We start from the raw sequence: 18,856 nt of genomic DNA, 5'->3' as shown, positions 1-18,856 counted from the left end.
CAGCAGCACATGATCAGCATGACAGAAGGGGGAAGGAGGGATCAGAGTGCCATGTATAGGCTATGGTTCCAATGGCTAATTCCTCTAAATTAATCAAGGCTGAATACTTAACATGCTAGAATCCTCAATAGCTCTCTGTATATATAATGGACCACTGTCAGCTGGCATCAGGGAGAATATATTGTTCTTTTTAAAGTATTGTTAGGCCTTTACAAACCCTACCTATTATAAATATAACCCATTATTTATTGTCAAGAACAAAAAGCTAAATGTGTACACCTATGTCTACACTTGAGAGGAAGGCATAGAGGGGAAAAAATCAAACATTCATAGGAATTAGAGAAAAGGTAGAAGAGTCCCACAGAAAGCACACCCAGAACAAACTTGGCAGTTTTTGATGCCCACCCTTTCCTTTTTCCTTTCAGCCCCCAAACTAGTTGCTGATACACCCTCTGCCTTCCCCACAATCATGAACAGTCAGGCTGTGATAAACAAATGCAGCATTTACAGGCAGGTTAACAATAAATGTCAAATTCAATACCATGAAATAGGACACCAAATAGAATATCATTCCATGAGGGCAGGGACTTTGTCTTATTCATATAGCTCCAATGCCTTAAAAGGTGCTAAACACATAGCAGTTACTCAGTAAACATTTCTTTAACGAACTTTGAATGAATTGAATTGATTAGCCAGGAAACTCCTACAGGTAATCAGAATGTAGCATTCAGGGAAAAAATGCTGGGGCCAAGAAGCCCCTGAGATGAAACAGTTGTCCAAGCAATGCACTAGTCTGCTTACCTGCCAGCAGTAAGGCCAGGAAGGGGAATGTATATCTCCAAGAGATAGTTAAAGCATTCCTTTAACTATCCTTAGCCCAAAGTCAGAGATCCCTGCCTCCTCCCTTTCTTGCCTGGCCAAATGACTTGGTTTATCATGGTATTTCCAACTAACCACCTCCTTTAGCTGTCTACTCAAAGAGAACCAAAGCCAACGCTGACAGAACAAATTTTGCTTAGACTAAACCAATACAGTGGTTTGGCCAAGCAGTATAGAGATCATTGCTCCTGTCTCCAGTTCCAATTGCAGGATCTACATCCCTATTCTTTTTCCCTTTCCAAAACCACTGAGAGAAAAATTGGAGGTGAGAGATTTATTAGGTATTGGCTCCAATATTCAGCCTTCCTCTTCATACCTCTGACATCTAACAGGCCATTTCAGACTTAGTAGCAGATATTCTAATATGTCTCTGTGATTAACTCTCTATTCTCTCTTCTCTTTGACTTATTTTAGATACCTGCAGCAGAAAACAACCCTTTCCTTGTTGGAATGCACTATTGGTACTCCAGTCACAGCCCCAGGACCCAGCACTGCAACGTCTGTCGGGAGAGCATTCCTGCCTTATCTACAAATGTCATCATCTGTGAAGGTACCTTTCTGATTACTTTAGGAAATGGATCCCAGTGGATGGAGATAGGGATGAAGGAGCTCATGTGGCTTTAGCGTCATTGACTCATACTAGGTCATCGACTCTACTGTAAGGTTAATTCTGACACTTAACAGACTGAAGTAAAGAGATGGGAGGAAGCTGGCATGAGGGAAAATTCTCATGATTTAAATGGAGGGTTGGGTCTGAGAGGGTTGGACAACATGATCACAAGAGTTGGAGTAACAGAAATCACCTCATTTTTGCCATCAGTTTCCATTCAAGTCAGATAGCATAAAATTTAGCCAGTAAAAATAAAAAGGAATATTATATATATATATATATATATATATATATATATATATATAATATATAGATAATATAAGAAATAGGCTTTTGGAGATGGATCAGAACTATTTAGATGCTTCTAAATTCTAAGTTTCAGAGAAGCTTAGGGAAGGGCCTTAGAATCTTCACTGTCACCAGATTCACATCCATCTTTTTTCTTCCTTTTTTCATAGTGTGCAAAGTGAAATCTCACAAACTATGTGCTTTGAGAGCAAGTAAAGATTGCAAATGGAATACTTTGTCTATTACTGATGACCTCCTCATGCCCGCAGATGAAGTAGTAAGTACCAGCCATCTTCTCTTAAAGCCACTCTTTCCAATTTCTTTTTTAGCCCGGATACACAGGGGAAGAAGCACTTCTTCCTGTCTCCATACAACCCAAGTAGACTTCCTCACTAGGCCTACAATCCAACCAATCTAGAAGAATGAAAGCCCCCCAATTCCAGCTATCATCACTTGCTAGCATTGGAGTGGGGAAGGCAGGACCACGAAGAACCTAAATGTCCTCCATGGGGTAGTATAGTTACTCCAGCTGGCCCTTTCTCTCCTTATATCTTTAACTTCTACATCTTATCTTTTTTTTTTTACCCTTCAGAAAACTATGCCTCATCAATGGGTAGAAGGAAACATATCTGTCAGTTCTCAGTGTGCAGTATGTCATGAAAACTGTGGCAGTTACCAAAGACTTCAAGACTTCCGATGTCTCTGGTGTAATTCTACGGTAAGACTCTTCTCATCTCTTTGATACTTAGAGAACTTAACTTCTAGAGAAGGGGTGGAGTTAAACTATGTGCCTACACATAAATAGAAATCTCAGAGATCCTTGCTCCAAAATAGATTATGCAGATTACATAGTATAGAGCTCAGTATCTTGCCTTTCCAGATCTGGCTATGGAGTCTTAGAGAAAAAGACTTGACTCTCATCTTTAATGGTTCTTAATTGGCGAAGTCTACTAGCAAATGGGAAAAGCTGAATTCTGTTATAACAGTATAGGCAATTAAAAAATTAAATTCTGAGTCTACCCTAAGAAAACTTCTCCCTTTCTTATTCACTATTTCCTGGGAACTTGTAATCTTTGCTAATTAATAATGGTTAATATTAACACCATTACTATTGCCACAATGTATAAAGTGTTTTGTATATGTGGTCTCATTTAATCCTTACAACAAACTAGGCCTCATTGTCCCCATTTACAGATGAAAAAAGTAAGATGATTTGCTCCAGGTCATGCAGCCAGTAAGTAGAAAGAGTCTTGATTCATACATAATTCTGCAAAAGCTGTATTTTTAACTACAATACTACCATGCTTCTAAACCATAGTTCTTAACTGGGAGTGATTTTTGCCCAACCCATAGGAAACATTTAACAATATCTGGAGACATTTTTTATTGTTACAACTTGGGGAGAGAGGGTGTGCTATGGGATTATAGTAAGTAGAGGCCTGAGATTCTGCTAAACCTCCTATAATGCATAAGACAGCACCAAATAACTATCTGGACCAAATTATCAATAGTACCAAGGTTGAGAAACTCTGATTTAGACCTTAACTTTTATTTTTTTCAAAGATTTTATTCATGTATTTGAGACAGAGGGAGAGTAAGAGGTAGGGGCAGAAAGAGAGGGAGAAGCAGAATCCCTGCCAAGCAGGAACCCCCGACATGGGGCTTGCTTCCAGAACCCTGGGATCATGACCTGAGCTGAAGGCAGATGCTTACCCGACTGAACCATTCAGGTGCTCCTAGACTTTAACTTTTATATGCTCCTGTCAAACTGATTATTCTAGACAAGAAGAAACTGGAGTATGAGCTTCCTTTTAGAAGACTTTGGGTCCTTCTACTTTGCTCATCAGTTTCTCCTGGAAAGGAGCTTGGACCCTCATCAGGCACCCCAATTTTTGCAGCTGTCCCCAGGGGATATCTCTAGATCACACAGATCTGGTGGCCAGTGAGTATAGGTCCCAAGAACTGTAACCAATGGAGAGAGAGTTCTTACCTAGCTACCACACCGAGGATACAGCAAGAGGCAACAGTATGAGGAATCCAGTGTTACTGTAAAGAGGACTCTTAGCATGTCTTCAAAATTATGGCCTTAAGGGCAGGCTTCTAATTAAACACATATCTAAGGGCCCACTGTAGTACTTTTTTTGGAGACCTATGAGGATAGGCACCAACTTGGCGCTATCTTTCTGCAGCATTCCAGAGTGCCAGTATCTCCCAGAGAGGAACTTTTATATGCATCTGCTTTGCCAGTTTTTTGCAACCGCTGCCCAGGTGATGCCCCTTTATTACCTGGATCTACTGGCAAGGAGGGCTTGCATTCCTGGGTCCTATGGGACTGTAACAAGTGGAGAGAGGGTTCCTGGACAAATACCATAAGCAGTGCACAGCACAGACAGCAGACTGAAAAGAGGCCTATTTGTTTGTCCTGGAGTTTCAGACTGAAGGGCAAGCTTCTGGCTTGGCATACATCTAGGACCCTACTATGATGCTCTCTGAGGATGAAAGCCCGTGGATGCCATTTGCACTCTCCTTCTGACTTGCTCTAGGTTACCAGTGCCACCCAAAAAGGAGCTTGCACACTTGTCTAGCACACCAATATTTGCAACTGCCATACAGGGAGCACTTCTAGGTCTCCCAGCTCTGGTGGCCAGTGGGACATATGCCTGTAGTCCCACAGAGCTACATATTTGCATACTTTAAAAGCTGATGTTTAAGGGTCTGGCTTCTAATCACCTGAACTAGATGCTGATTGAAATCCTCCCCTTTGGGACCCTGAAATGTCTTGGCACACCCTCAATTACTGGCAGTCACTGGAAATAAAATAGGCTATTTAGACAATCACAAAAATTTGAGAGACAACCAAAAACTAGGGCAGGGTTCAATAAGGTCCACCCTTGACTGAGAGTAGTGGCTATTTAATTGATAGAAATCAATGCAGAGAGTGAAGGAAAATGAAGAAACAAAAGAATATATTCTAAATAAAAGAACAAGATAATACATCAGAAAAAAGCCCTTAATGAAATGTCTTATCTGGTAGAGTTCAAAATAGGGGCACCTGGGTGGTTCAATCAGTTAAGCATCTGCGTTCAGCTCAGGTCTTGATCCTCAGGGTCCTGGGATTGAGGCCCACATCAAGCTCCCTATTCAGTGAGGACTCTGCTTCTTCCTCTGCCCCTCCCCTGCTTGTACACTCTCACTCTCTCTCAAATAAAGAAATAAAATCCATAGAAAAAAAGAGTTCAAAACAATGACCATAAAGATGCTCATCAAGCTCAGGAGAATGATCACAATGAGAACTTCAACAAAAAGAACATATAAAAATGAAGAAGAAACAAATAAATGGAAAAATAGTCTGTGCTAATGGACTGGAAAAATTAATATTGTTAAGGTGTCCATACTACCCAGTGTAATCTATAGATTTAATGCAGTCTCCATCAAAATTCCAATGGCATTTTTCACAGAACTAGAACAAGTAGGCCCAAAATTTGTATGGAATAAAAAAATCTTGCCATCTGCAAAAACATGGATGGACCTCAGGACATTTTGCTAAGTAATATAAGTCAGAGAAAAACAACTGCCATATGATCTCACTTATATGTGAAATCTTAAAAAAAGAAAAAACCAAGCTCATAGATACAGAGAATAGATTGGTAGTTGCCAACGTGAGGATAGTGTGAAGTGGGTAATGGGAAGTTTATACTAAACTTCCAGCTCTGAAATAATTTATGAGATGTAATGTACAATATGATAACTATAGTTAATCATACTACATTACATATTGGAAAGTTGCTAAGAGAGTAGATCTTAAAAGTTCTCATCACAAGAAAAAGATTCTGTAACTATGTATGGTGACAGAAGTTAACTAGACTTATTGTGATGATTATATCACCATGTGTTTAAATATCAAATTATTATGCTGTACACCTGAAACTAATATAAGGTTGTATGTTGATTATACCTAATAATAAAAGAAGGAAAATATAAGAAAATAGCAAATAGAAGTCACAGAACTGAAGAATACAATAACTGAACTGAAAAATACACTAGAGGGATTCAACATAGACTAGATGAAGCAGAAGAAAAGATCAGTGGATTCAAAGACAGGGTGTAACTCACTCAGACCAGCAAAAGAAAAGAATGAACAAACATGAAGATAGCTAAAGAAACTATAAGACAACATCAAGTGAACCAACATTCTCATTATATGGTTCTCATTATAGAAGGAGAAGATAAAGAAGAGGCAGAAAACTTATTTGAAGAAATAATGGCTGAAAACTTTCCTAACCTGGGAAAGGAAACAGACATCAGATACAGGAAATCCAGAGAGCTGCACATAAAATGAACCTAAGAGGCCCACATAAAGACACATTATAATTAAAATATCAAATGTTAAAGACAAGAAACGAATGTTAAAAGCAAGAAGAGAAAAATAACTTGTCATGATAATGGAACCCCCATAAACTATAGCAGATTTTTTCAGCAAAATTTGCAGGCCAGAAGTAAGTGGAACAATATATTCAAAATGCTGAGAGAAAAAAATCTTCCAGGGGTGCCTGGGTTGCTTAGTCGGTTAAGCGTCTGCCTTCAGCTAAGATCATAGTCCTGGGGTCCTGGGATTAAGCCCCACATCAGGCTCCTTGCTCAGCAGGGAACCTGCTTCTCCCTCTGCCTCTTCCTTCTGCTCATGCTCTCTTTCTCTCTCTAATAAATAAATAAAATATTTTTTAAAAAACTCCCAAATAATACTCTACACAGCACTGTCAATCAGAATGGAAGGAGAGATAGAGTTTTTCAAATAAAAGCTAAACAAGTACATGACCACTCTACTGGCCTTATAAGAAATGTTAAAGGGGTGACATCTGGGTGGCTCATAAGTAGTTAAGAGACCAACGCCTTTTTTATTATTAGTTTCAGAGGTGGAATTTAGTCATTCATCAGCTGCATATAATAGCCGGTGCCCATTACATCAAGTATCCTCCTTAACTCCCATCACCCAATTACCTCTTCTCTCCATTCACCTCCCCTCCAGCAATGCTGTTTGTTTCCTAGATTTAAGAGCCTCTTATGGTTTGCCTCCCTCTCTATTTTCATCTTATTTTATTTTTCCTTCCCTTCCCTTATGTCCATCTGTTTTGTTTCTTAAATTCCACATATGAGTGAAATGATATGGTATTATTTCTTTCTCTGACTGACTTATTTTGCTTAGCATAATACCCTCTAGCTCTATCCATGTTCATGCAGATGGCAAGATTTCATTCTTTTTGACAGCTGAGTAATATTTCATAGTGTATATATCTTTTATCTTTTTTTCCATTCATCTCTTGATGGACATTTGGCTCTTTCCATATTTTGGCTATTGTGAAACATCCAACTGTTGATTTCAGCTCAGGTCATGATCTCAGGGTTGTGAGATTAAACCCCACATCCAGCTCTGTGCTGGGTATAGAGCTTGCTTGAGGTTTTCTCTCTCCCTCTGCCCCTTCTCACCTCTAAAAAAAAAAGCAATGCTAAAGAGACTTCTTTAAGCTGAAATTAAAGGACACTAATTAGTAAGAGGAAAACATATGAAAAATATAAATCTCACAGGTAATGGTAAATATATTGTAAAATTCAGAATAATCTAACTGTAAAGTTGGTAAATTACTTATAAAGCTAGTATGAAGGTTAAAAGACAAGTATTAAAAGCAACTATAGGGATGCCTGGGTAACTCAGTGTTTGAGCATCTGCCTTTGGCTCAGAGCATGATCCCAGAGTCCTGAAATCAAGTCCCACTTTGCCTCCCTGCAGGGATCCTGCTTCTCTTCCCTGTAACTATATCTCTGCCTCTCTGTGTGTGTACCTTTTGAATAAATACATAAAATATTTTTTAAAATAGACATTTTTGTAATGTCTAAACATATAAAAATAGTTTTTTAAAATAAAAGCAATTATAACTATAATTTGATAGGTGATACATGACATAAAAATATGTAAATTATGATATCAAAAACATAAAGCACAGGGAGAGTAAAATATAGAGATTTATAATGCAAACTTAAATTATTATCAACTTAAAACAGACTGCTACAAAAGTTGTGGGTTTTTTTATTTTTTTTAATTTATTTATTTATGATAGTCACAGAGAGAGAGAGAGAGAGAGAGAGAGAGAGGCAGAGACACAGGCAGAGGGAGAAGCAGGCTCCATGCACCGGGAGCCCGATATGGGATTCGATCCCAGGTCTCCAGGATTGCGCCCTGGGCCAAAGGCAGGCGCCAAACCGCTGCGCCACCCAGGGATCCCCAAAAGTTGTTATATGTAAGCCTCATGGTAACCACAAAGCAATAACCTTAGTAAATACACAAAAGATAAAGAGAAAGGAATATAAGTATACCACTACAGAAAATCTTCAAAGCATAAAGGAAGAGAGCAAGAGAAGAAAGGAACAGGAGAACTACAAAACAGCCAAAAAACAATGAACAAAATAGGAATTACATACCTATCAATAATTACCTTAAATATAAATGAATTAAATTCTCAAATCAAAACACATAGAGTGACTGGATGGATATTAAAAAAAAGACCCAGTTATATCTTACCTATAAGAGACTCACTTCAGATATAATGATACACATAGACTGAAAGTGAAGGGATGGAAAAAGATATTCCATGCAAATTGAAACTAAAAAAAGGAGGGGTAGTTATATCAGACAAAATAGACTTTAAAACAAAAACTCTAATAAGAGACAACAAGGTCATTATGTGATGATAAAGGAGACAATCCAACAAGAGAATATAACATTTGTAAATATTTATCCACCAGCATGGGAATACCTAAGGGCAAAATGCACAGCAACACAATATTAGGGAATTTAAATACTCCACTGTCATCAATAGATAGATTATCCAGACAGAAGACTAATACAGAAACATTGGCATTAAATGACACATTACACTAGATGGATTTAATAGATATATACAGGACATTTCATCCAAAAGCAACAGAATATTCTCAAATATACATAGACCATTCTCCAGGATAGATCATATATTAGACAACAAAACTAGTCTTAATAAATTTTAAAAGATTGGCATCATATAAAGCATCTTTTATGACCACAATGGTATGAAATTAGTAATCAATTACAGGGAGAAAACTGGAAAAACCAAATATGTGGATATTAAACAACATACTACTGAACAACCAATTGGTCAAAGAAGAAATAAAAAAAATAAATTATTGGGACTTGATCAAGATAAAAATCTTCTGCACAGCAAAAGAAACAGTCAACAAAACTAAAAGACAACCTACAGAATGGGAGAAGATATTTGCAAATGACGTATCAGATAAAGGGCTAGTATCCAAGATCTATAAAGAACTTATTAAACTCAACAGCAAAGAAACAAACAATCCAATCATGAAATGGGCAAAAGACATGAACAGAAATTTCACCAGAGAACACATACACATGGCCAACAAGTACATGAGAAATGCTCTGCATCCCTTGCCATCAGGGAAATACAAATCAAAACCACAATGAGATACCACCTCACACCAGTGAGAATGGTGGAAATTAACAAGACAGTAAACAACAAATGTTGGAGAGGATGTGGAGAAAGGGGAACTCTCTTGCACTGTTGATGGGAATGTGAAGTGGTACAGCCACTCTGGAAAACTGTGTGGAGGTTCCTCAAAGGGTTAAAAATAGAGCTACCCTACGACCCAGCAATTGCCCTGCTGGGGATTTGCCCCAAAGATACAGAGGCAGTGAAATGGCAGGACACCTGTACCCCAGTGTTTATAGCAGCAATGTCCACAATAGCCAAACTGTGGAAGAAGCCTCGGTGTCCATCGAAAGAGGAATGGATAAAGAAGATGTGGTCTATATATACAATGGAATATTACTCAGCCGTTAGAAACAACAAATACCCATGATTTGCTTCAATGTGGATAGAACTGGAGGGTATTATGCTTAGTGAAGTATGTCAATTGGAGAAGGACAAACATTATATGGTCTCATTCATTTGGGGAATATAAAAAATAGTGAAATGGAATAAAGGGGAAAAGAGAGAAAATGAGTTGGAAATATCATGAGAGTGACAGAACATGAGAGACACCTAACTCTGTGAAACGAACAAGGGGTGATGGAAAGGGCGGTGGGTGGGGGGTTGGGGTGACTGGGTGATGGGCACTGAGGGGGGTACTTGATGGGATGAGCACTGGGAATTATACTATATGTTGGCAAGTCGAACTCCAATAAAAAAATAAAAGAAATAAAAAATACCTTGAGACACATGAAAATGGAAATACTGTGTACCAAAACTTATAGCTAGCATAATTCTGAGAAAATGGTGCTGTAGGAGGATCCTGAGATCACCTCATCCACAGACACACTACGTTAAAGCCATATCAGTGCAACTAATTTAGAAAATGACAGAAATACTGACAGAAGAGACCTTCCACAGTTAATTGTAGAGAGGAGGCCACAATGAAAAGGGTAAGAGGGGCAGAGACACTTGGGAACCAAACCCTTGTTGAGATTAACCATACATGAAAAAGACACCTAAAGTACAGAGAAGTGAGAGGATTGGACCCTACCACCAGGCACCCCAGGCACAGGGGACCTGAAACTGGAAAGACAAGTTCCCATAACATTTAGCTTTGAAAAACAGGGGGGGGGGGGATTAACTTCATGGGTTTTTACAATCGACAGGGCTTAATTCTGAGTACTTTAAAAATCAGCGGGTTTAGCTCCAGGAGAATCAGAGGGTGATAAGAAACTAGGTCTCTACTGTTAAAGGGACAGCATAACAAATAACCCAGCCAAGATACAGCATAGAAGCAACAGTTTGAGAAGCACCTGGGTTATAAGTGAAGATTTATTTACTAATCCCAGAAAATGTGCTGGAAAGGCAAAGATCTTTAGGAGACTTCTCTTTTTTTTTAATAAATTAATTTTTATTGGTGTTCAGTTTACCAACATACAGAATAACACCCAGTGCTCATCCCGTCAAGTGTCCCCCTCAGTGCCCGTCACCCATTCACCTCCACCCCCCGCCCTCCTCCCCCTCCACCACCCCTAGTTCATTTCCCAGAGTTAGAAGTCTTTATGCTCTGTCTCCCTTTCTGATATTTCCCACACATTTCTTCTCCCTTCCCTTATATTCCCTTTCACTATTATTCATATTCCCCAAATGAATGAGAACATACACTGTTTGTCCTTCTCCGATTGACTTACTTCACTCAGCATAATACCATAGGAGACTTCTCTCACAACAGAAGAGCCGGCAGCTGCCACTTCTCTCCCACCCTCCCCAGCCTAGATAGTTGGAAACTTGCAGGAACCAGCAAGAACAATCTTCAGCTAGCTTACTTACACTGTGCACTCTACCCCCATTCTCCTGTGGATATGCCCCCTTTCAACTCACCAATAGTTCCTACAAAGCAGCTCCTGCTGAATCTCATCCTGCAAACAGCTCTAGCAGGGAAAAGCACTACTCCAAAGTGACTCCTACCTCGGAGAGAGTAAAAGATAACCACACACACCAGAACACCCACAGTCCCAGCAGTCAAACCTTATACTTGGCAGTGCAGAGAGAATATCCTGTTGATAAGTGTAACTGCAATCCTGGAAGATGGACTAGGAGCAGTCATCTGGCCTGACTGCAGATCTTGTCCAACAATAAAAGCTTCTCAGGAGACAGTGCAGGGAGAGTGTCCTGCAGGGCAGTGTGACTACTGCTCTGGTAGATGAGTTGAGGGCAGGCATCTGATCTGATTGCTAACACTGGCTTCTTAACCAACACCCTGCCTAGTATGCCCACAACAGGCAAAGTGGGCCATTCCATCCAATTGGACTAAAGGCAGACAGGGCTCAGCCACAAAAAAGAGCAAACACAACCCACATAGGAGGCACCACCAAAGTGCCTGGTTCTGATGAACAGGAGACATTGTGCTGCAGGGCACCATAAGATCTCTTCTTCAGGGGATCCCTGGGTGGCTCAGTGGTTTGGCTCCTGCGTTTGGCCCAGGGCGTGATCCTGGAGACCTGGGATCGAGTCCCACATCAGGCTCCCAGCATGGAGCCTGCTTCTCCCTCTGCCTGTGTCTCTGCCTCTGTGTGTGTGTGTCTTTCATGAATAAATAAATTTTAAAAATCTTTAAAAAAAATCTCTTCTCCATAGGGCCATTACTTTTTAAGATCAGGAGATGTAACTGACTTAAATACACAGAAACAAAGAGTTAAACAAAATGAGGAGACAGGAATATGTCTCAAATAAAAAGAACAGAAAAAAACCACAGCAAAGGAGTTAAATGAAACAAAGATAAGCAATATATCTGATAACAAATACAAAGTAATGGTCATAAAGATACTTACTGGACTTGAGAAATGAGTGGAGGATCTCAATGAGATCTTCAGCAAAGAGAAAATATAAAAAAGAACCAGTCACAGATGAAGACCTCAATAATTGAAATTAAAAATAAACTAGAGTGAATTGGTAATAGATTAGAGGAGACAGAGGAACAGATCAGCGACCTGGAAAACAGGGTAATTGAAAGCAACCAACCAAGATAGCAAAAACAAAAATTAGTGAAAAATGAGAATGGGTTAAGGGAACTCAGTGACATCATCAAACTTAATAACATTCACGTTATAAGGGTCCCAGAAGGAAAAGAGAGAAAGGGTGAAGAAAATGTATTTAAAGAAGTAATAGCCGAAAACTTCCCTAATCTGGGAAGGAAACAAAGATCCATATCTAGGCAGCACAAACATCCCACACCAAAATCAGCCCAAGGAGGTCCACACAGAGACACATAATAATTAAAATGGCAAAAACTAGTGATAAAGAAAGAATTTTAAAAGAAAAAGAGAAAACAGTTACATACAAGGAAAACCCCATAAGGCTATTAGCTGACTTTTCAGAAGAAACTTTGCAGGCCAGAAAATACTGGCATGATATATTCAAACTGAAAGGGAAAAACCTGCAAACAAGAATATTCTACCCAGTAGGGCTGTCATTCAGAACAGAAGGAGAGAATCTCCCAGACAAAAAAAAGCTAAGAGTTCATCACCATTTAGCTAGCCTTACAAGAAATGTTAAACAAATTCCATAATCATGAGTAAGAAAATTATGAAAAGAAAAAATTTCACATGTAACTGCAAGCATATAATAAAAGTAGTAGAGTAATCATGTAGAGAACCATTATGGAGGTTAAAGCATAAAAACAGTGGGATGCCTGGGTGGCTCAGCAGGTGAGCATCTGCCTTTGGCTCAGGGCGGGATCCTGGAGTCTGGGATCAAGTCCCACATCAGGTTCCCTGCATGGAGCCTACTTCTCCCTCTGCCCACGTCTCTACCTCTCTCTCTCTCTCTCTCTCTCTCTCTCTCTCTCTCTCTGTCTCTCATGAATAAATCAATAAAATTTTTAAAAACTATAAAAAAATTAAAAGCACAAAAGGAATAAAGTCAATTATATCTATAAAAATCAGTCAAAAGATTCACAAAATAAGATGTAAAGTGAAGAGTAAAAACTTAGTGCTTTTAATGAGTTCAAACTTTTTAAAAGATAGATTTATTTATTTATTTATTTATTTATTTATTTATGAGAGAAAGCATGAGGAGAGGAAGGGGCAGTGGGTGAGAGAGAAGTAGACTCCCTATGGAGCAGCGAGCCTGACGTGGAGCTCAATCCCAAGACCCCAGGATCATGACCTGAGCTAGAACAGATGCTTAACCAACTGAGCCACCAAGGCGCCCCATAGTGAAGTCAAGCTTAAGTGACCATCAACCTAATATAGATAACTATGTGCAAAAGTGTTATATACAAACCTAATGGTAGCCACAAATCAATAACCTATAATAGATACACAAGAAATAAAGACAAGGAATCCAAGCATATCACTAAACAAAGCCATCAAAACACAAGGCACAAGAGCAAGAAAAGAAAGGAACAGAGAACTACAAAAACCACCATAAAATAAGTGACAACTGGCAATAAGTGCATACCTATCAATAATTACTTTCAATGTAAATGAACCAAATGCTTTATTTAAAAGACATAGAGGGGCTGAATGGGTAAGAAAGTAGGACCATTTTAGTGAAAAGGATTATAGGGGAAAGGAGAGAAAATGAGTGGGAAAAATCAGAAAGGGCAACAAAACATGAGAGACTCTTAACTCTAGGAAATGAACAAGGGGTAGTGGAAGGGGAGGTGGGTGAGTGAGGTGATGGGGTGACTGGGTGATGGGCACTGAGGGGGCACTTGACCGGATGAGCACTGGGTGTTATACTATATGTTGCCAAATCGAACTCCAATAAAAAAAATTTTTTTAAAAAAAGAAAAAAAGAAAGAAAGCAAGACCAATCTGTATGTTGCCTACAAGAAATTCACTTCAGACCTAATGACACATTTAAACTGAAAGTGAAGAGATGGGAAAACATTTATCATGTAAATGAAAGCAAAAAGAAAGCTGGGTAGCAATACATATGGCAGACAAAGTAGACATTAAAACAAAGACTGTAACAAGAGACAAAGAAGGACACTACATACTGAGAAAGGAAAAACCTAGAGGAGGATATAAAAATTATAAATATTTATGCACCCAACATGGAAACACCTAAATATATAGTGTCACCACTAACAGACATAAAGGAAGAAATTGACAGAGATAAAAATAAAATAATAGAGGACTTTTACATTCCCACTTATATCGATGGATACATCATCCAGACAGAAAATAAAGAAATAGTGGCGTTGAATGACACATTGTACTAGATGTATCTAATAGATATATTTAGAACATTCCATTCAAAAACAGCAGAACATACATTCTTTTCAAGTGCACATGGAACATTCTCCAGAATAGATCACATTAGGCCACAAGTCTCAATAAACTCAAAATGATTGAAACCATATTATGTTTGCCTTCCAACTATGGTAGTATGAAATTAGAATGAATCTGAGAGAGAGAGACAAACCATAAGAGACTCTTAATCATAGGAAACAAACTAAGGGGTGCTGGATGGAGGTGGAGTAGGGGAATGGGGTAACTGGGTGATGAACATTAAGGAAAGCACATGATGCAATGAGCACAGGGTATTATATAAGATTGATGAATCATTGACCTCTACCTCTGAAACCAATAATACATAACATGTTAATTTAATTTAAGTATTTTTATTTTTTTGTGTTTTTATTGGGGTTCGATTTACCAACATATAGTATAACACCCAGTGCTCATCCCATCAAGCGCTCCACTCAGTGCCCATACACAGTCACCCCATCCCCCCGCCCAATCCCCCTTCCACTACCCCCTGTTCGTTTCCCAGTTAGGAGTCTCTCCTGCTTTGCCATCCTCTCTGATTTTTCCCACTCATTTTCTCTCATTTCCTCTATAATCCCTTTCACTATTTTTTATATTCCCTGTATGAGTGAAACCATTAAATAAATAAATAAATAAATATTTTAATTTTTATTTAATTTTTATTTTTTGTATATTTTTATTGAAGTTCGAATTGTCAACATATAGTATAACACCTAGTGCTCATCCCATCAAGTGCCCCCCTCAGTGCCCATCACCCAGTCACCCCAACCCCCCACCCACCTCCCCTTCCACCACCCCTTGTTTGTTTCCCAGAGTTAGGTGTCTCTCATGTTCTGTCACCATCACTGATATTTCCCACTCATTTTCTTTCCTTTCCCCTTTATTCCATTTCACTATTTTTTATATTCCCCAAATGAATGAGACCATATAATGTTTGTCCTTCTCCTATTGACTTACTTCACTAAGCATAATACCCTCCAGTTCTATCCACATTGAAGCAAATCATGGGTATTTGTTGTTTCTAACGGCTGAGTAATATTCCATTGTATATATAGACCACATCTTCTTTATCCATTCCTCTTTCGATGGATACCGAGGCTTCTTCCACAGTTTGGCTATTGTGGACATTGCTACTATAAACATTGGGGTGCAGGTGTCCTGCCATTTCACTGCATCTGTATCCACCAACAGTGCAAGAGGTTTCCCTTTCTTCACATCCTCTCCAACATTTGTGGTTTCCTGTCTTGTTAACATTCTCACTGGTATGAGGTGATACCTCATTGTGGTTTTGATTTGTATTTCTCTGATGGCAAGTGATGCAGAGCATTTTTTCTCATGTGCTTCTTGGCCATGTGTATGTGTTCTTTGGTGAAATTTCTGTTCATGTCTTTTGCCCATTTCATGATTGGATTGTTGTTTCTTTGCTGTTGAGTTTACTAAGTTCTTTATAGATCTTGGATACTAGCCCTTGATCTAATAGGTCATTTGCAAATATCTTCTCCCATTCTGTAGGTTGTCTTTTAGTTTTGTTGACTGTTTCTTTTGCCATGCAGAAGCTTTTAATTTTGATTAAGTCACAGTAGTTCATATTTGCTTTTGTTTCCCTTGCCTTCATAGATGTATCTTGCAAGAAGTTGTTATGGCCAGGTTCAAAAAGGGTGTTGCCTGTGTTCTCCTCTAGGATTTTGATGGAATCTTGTCTCACATTTAGATCTTTCATCCATTTTGAGTTTATCTTTGTGTATGGTGCAAGAGAATGTTCTAGTTTCATTCTTCTGCATGTGACTGTCCAATTTTCCCAGCACCATTTATTGAAGAGACTGTCCTTTTTACAGTGGATAGTCTTTCCTGCTTTGTCAAATATTAGTTGACCATAGCGTTGAGGGCCCATTTCTGGGTTCTGTATTCTGTTTCATTGATGTATGTGTCTGTTTTTGTGCCAGTACCACACTGTCTTGATGATCACAGCTTTGTAGTATGACTTGAAATCCAGCATTGTGATGCCCCTGGCTCTGGTTTTCTTTTTCAATATTCCCCTGGCTATTCAGGGTCTTTTCTGATTCCACACAAATATTAAGATTATTTGTTCCAAATCTCTGAAGAAAGTCCATGGTGTTTTGATAGAGTTTGCATTGAAATTAATCACAAGAAAAATGTGAAAAGAACACAAATACATGAGGTTAAATAACTTGCTACTAAATAATGAAGGGTCGATGAAGAATCAAAGAAGAAATCACAAAACACATGGAGGCAAATAAAAATGAAAGCAAAATGACCCAAAATCTTTGGGATGCAGCAAAAGCTGTTCCAAGAGGGAAGATTATAGGCTTTCCTAAAAAATAAAAAACCCTCAAATAAACAATGTAACTTTACATCTAAAGGATCTAGAAAAGGAACAACCAAATCTGTGATCCAGTAGAAGGAAGGAAATAATAAAGATTATAGCAGAAATGAATGAAATAGAGACTATAAAGCAATGGAAGACATCAATGAAACCAGGAGCTGTTTTTTTTTAAGAAGAAAAATGATAACTCTTTAGCCATATTCATGAAGAAAAAGAGAGAACTTAAATAAATAAAATCAGAGTTGAAGGAGGAGATAACACCATAGAAATACAAAGGATAATAAGAGAATATTATAAGGAATTATATGCCAAAAAATTGGACAACCTAGAAGAAATGGATACATTCCTAGAAACATATAATCTTTCAAAACTGAATCAGAAAGAAAATTTGGAGAGACTGATTACTAGCAATGAAACTGAATCACTAATCAAAAATTCCCAACAAACAAAAGTTTGGCTTCACCGATGAATTCTACCAAATATTCACAGAAGAGTTATAACCTATTCTTCTCAAACTTCCAAAAAGCAGAAGAGGATGTAAAACTTCCAAATTCATTCTATGATGCCAGCATTTTCCTGATACCAAAACTAGATAAAGACACACACACAAAAAAATTATAGGCCAATATCCCTGATGAACAGAGATACAAAAATCCCCCACAAAATATTATCAAACTGAATCTAAGAATACTACAAAAAAATCATTTGCCATTATCAAGTGTCATTTATTCAAGGGATGCAAATATAGATAGATGATAGATAGATAGCTAGCTAGCTAGATAGATATTATAGAAAATAAAGAAATCTTGCCATTTGCAATAACATGGATGGATCTAGAGGGAATAATGCTAACTAAACAAAATAGATCAGTCAAGGGTGACTGGCTCAGTCAGTTAGGTGTCCAATTCTTGATTTCAGCTCAGGCTTTGATCTCAGAGTTGGGAGTTCAAGCCCCGTATTGGGCTCCATGCTGGGTGTGGAGCCTACTTTAAAAAAAAAAAGTCATACAGAGAAAGACAAATACCATGTGATTTCCAATATGTGGAATTTTTAAAACAAAGCAAATGAACAAACAAATAAAATTACAAACAGTCTCTTAAATACAGAGAGCAAACGAGTGGTTGCCAGAGCAGAGGTGGGTGGGGGTATGTGTGAAATATGTGAAGGGGATTAAGAGTATACTTTTCTTAGTGAGCTCTGAATAATGTATAAAATTGTTGAATCATTATATTGTACACCTGAAACTAATATAACATTGTATGTTAATTATGCTTTAATTTTAAAAAATCCTATGGGATCTGTAAAAGCAGTTCTAGGAGGGAGACTGATAGTGATAAAATCCAGAAAAAATAAGAAAAATCCCAAATGAACAACCTAACTTTACACTTCAAAGAAGTAAAGAACAAGTGAAGCCCAAGCTTAGTAAAAGTAAGGAAATAGCTAAGATCAGAACAGCAATAAATGAAATTGATAATAAAAAGACAATAGATCATTGAAGCTGGGGTGATTCTTTTAAAAGGCAAAGAAAACTGACAAGCCTTTAGCTATACTCACCCTGAAAACAAAGAAAGGTCTCAAATAAATAAAATCAGAAATGAATGAGGTGTTACAACTGATATCACAGAAATAAAAAGGATCATAAGGGACTACCACGATCAATTATACACCAACAAATTGGAAACCTAGAAGAAATGGATAAATTACTAGAAACATAAAACCACAAGGACTGAATCATAAAGAAATAGAAAATATGAACAGACAGATTACTGTTCATTTTCCACAGTAGTACATTTTCTAGATACGTCTTGTAGACTTCAAAAAAAAAAAAGTACTGGAAAGGAAGCTCCCATTCAAAGGCAGTTTATCTTAAGATACTGTAAACGATACTAATGTTTTGTCCATTTGAAATATGTAAGTTGTGCTATAACAAATC

General features: G+C 38.1%; 1 protein-coding gene across 1 annotated transcript in view; it reads left to right on the top strand.

Moving 5' to 3' along the window:
* The window catches only part of DGKK (diacylglycerol kinase kappa), a 169,074-nt gene that overhangs the window by 77,521 nt on the left and 72,697 nt on the right, over nucleotides 1–18,856 (top strand). Inside the window, exons 7-9 of the mRNA XM_055338021.1 lie at nucleotides 1,294–1,429; nucleotides 1,948–2,051; nucleotides 2,370–2,495. Coding sequence (XP_055193996.1) covers nucleotides 1,294–1,429; nucleotides 1,948–2,051; nucleotides 2,370–2,495 — 366 coding nt within the window. The remainder of the gene's footprint in view (nucleotides 1–1,293; nucleotides 1,430–1,947; nucleotides 2,052–2,369; nucleotides 2,496–18,856) is intronic.

Source organism: Nyctereutes procyonoides, unplaced genomic scaffold, assembly GCF_905146905.1.
Source record: "Nyctereutes procyonoides isolate TBG_1078 unplaced genomic scaffold, NYPRO_anot_genome, whole genome shotgun sequence".
NCBI lineage: Eukaryota > Metazoa > Chordata > Mammalia > Carnivora > Canidae > Nyctereutes > Nyctereutes procyonoides.
Note: the sequence above shows the minus strand (reverse complement) of the source record. Positions and strands in the feature narration are given on the sequence as shown.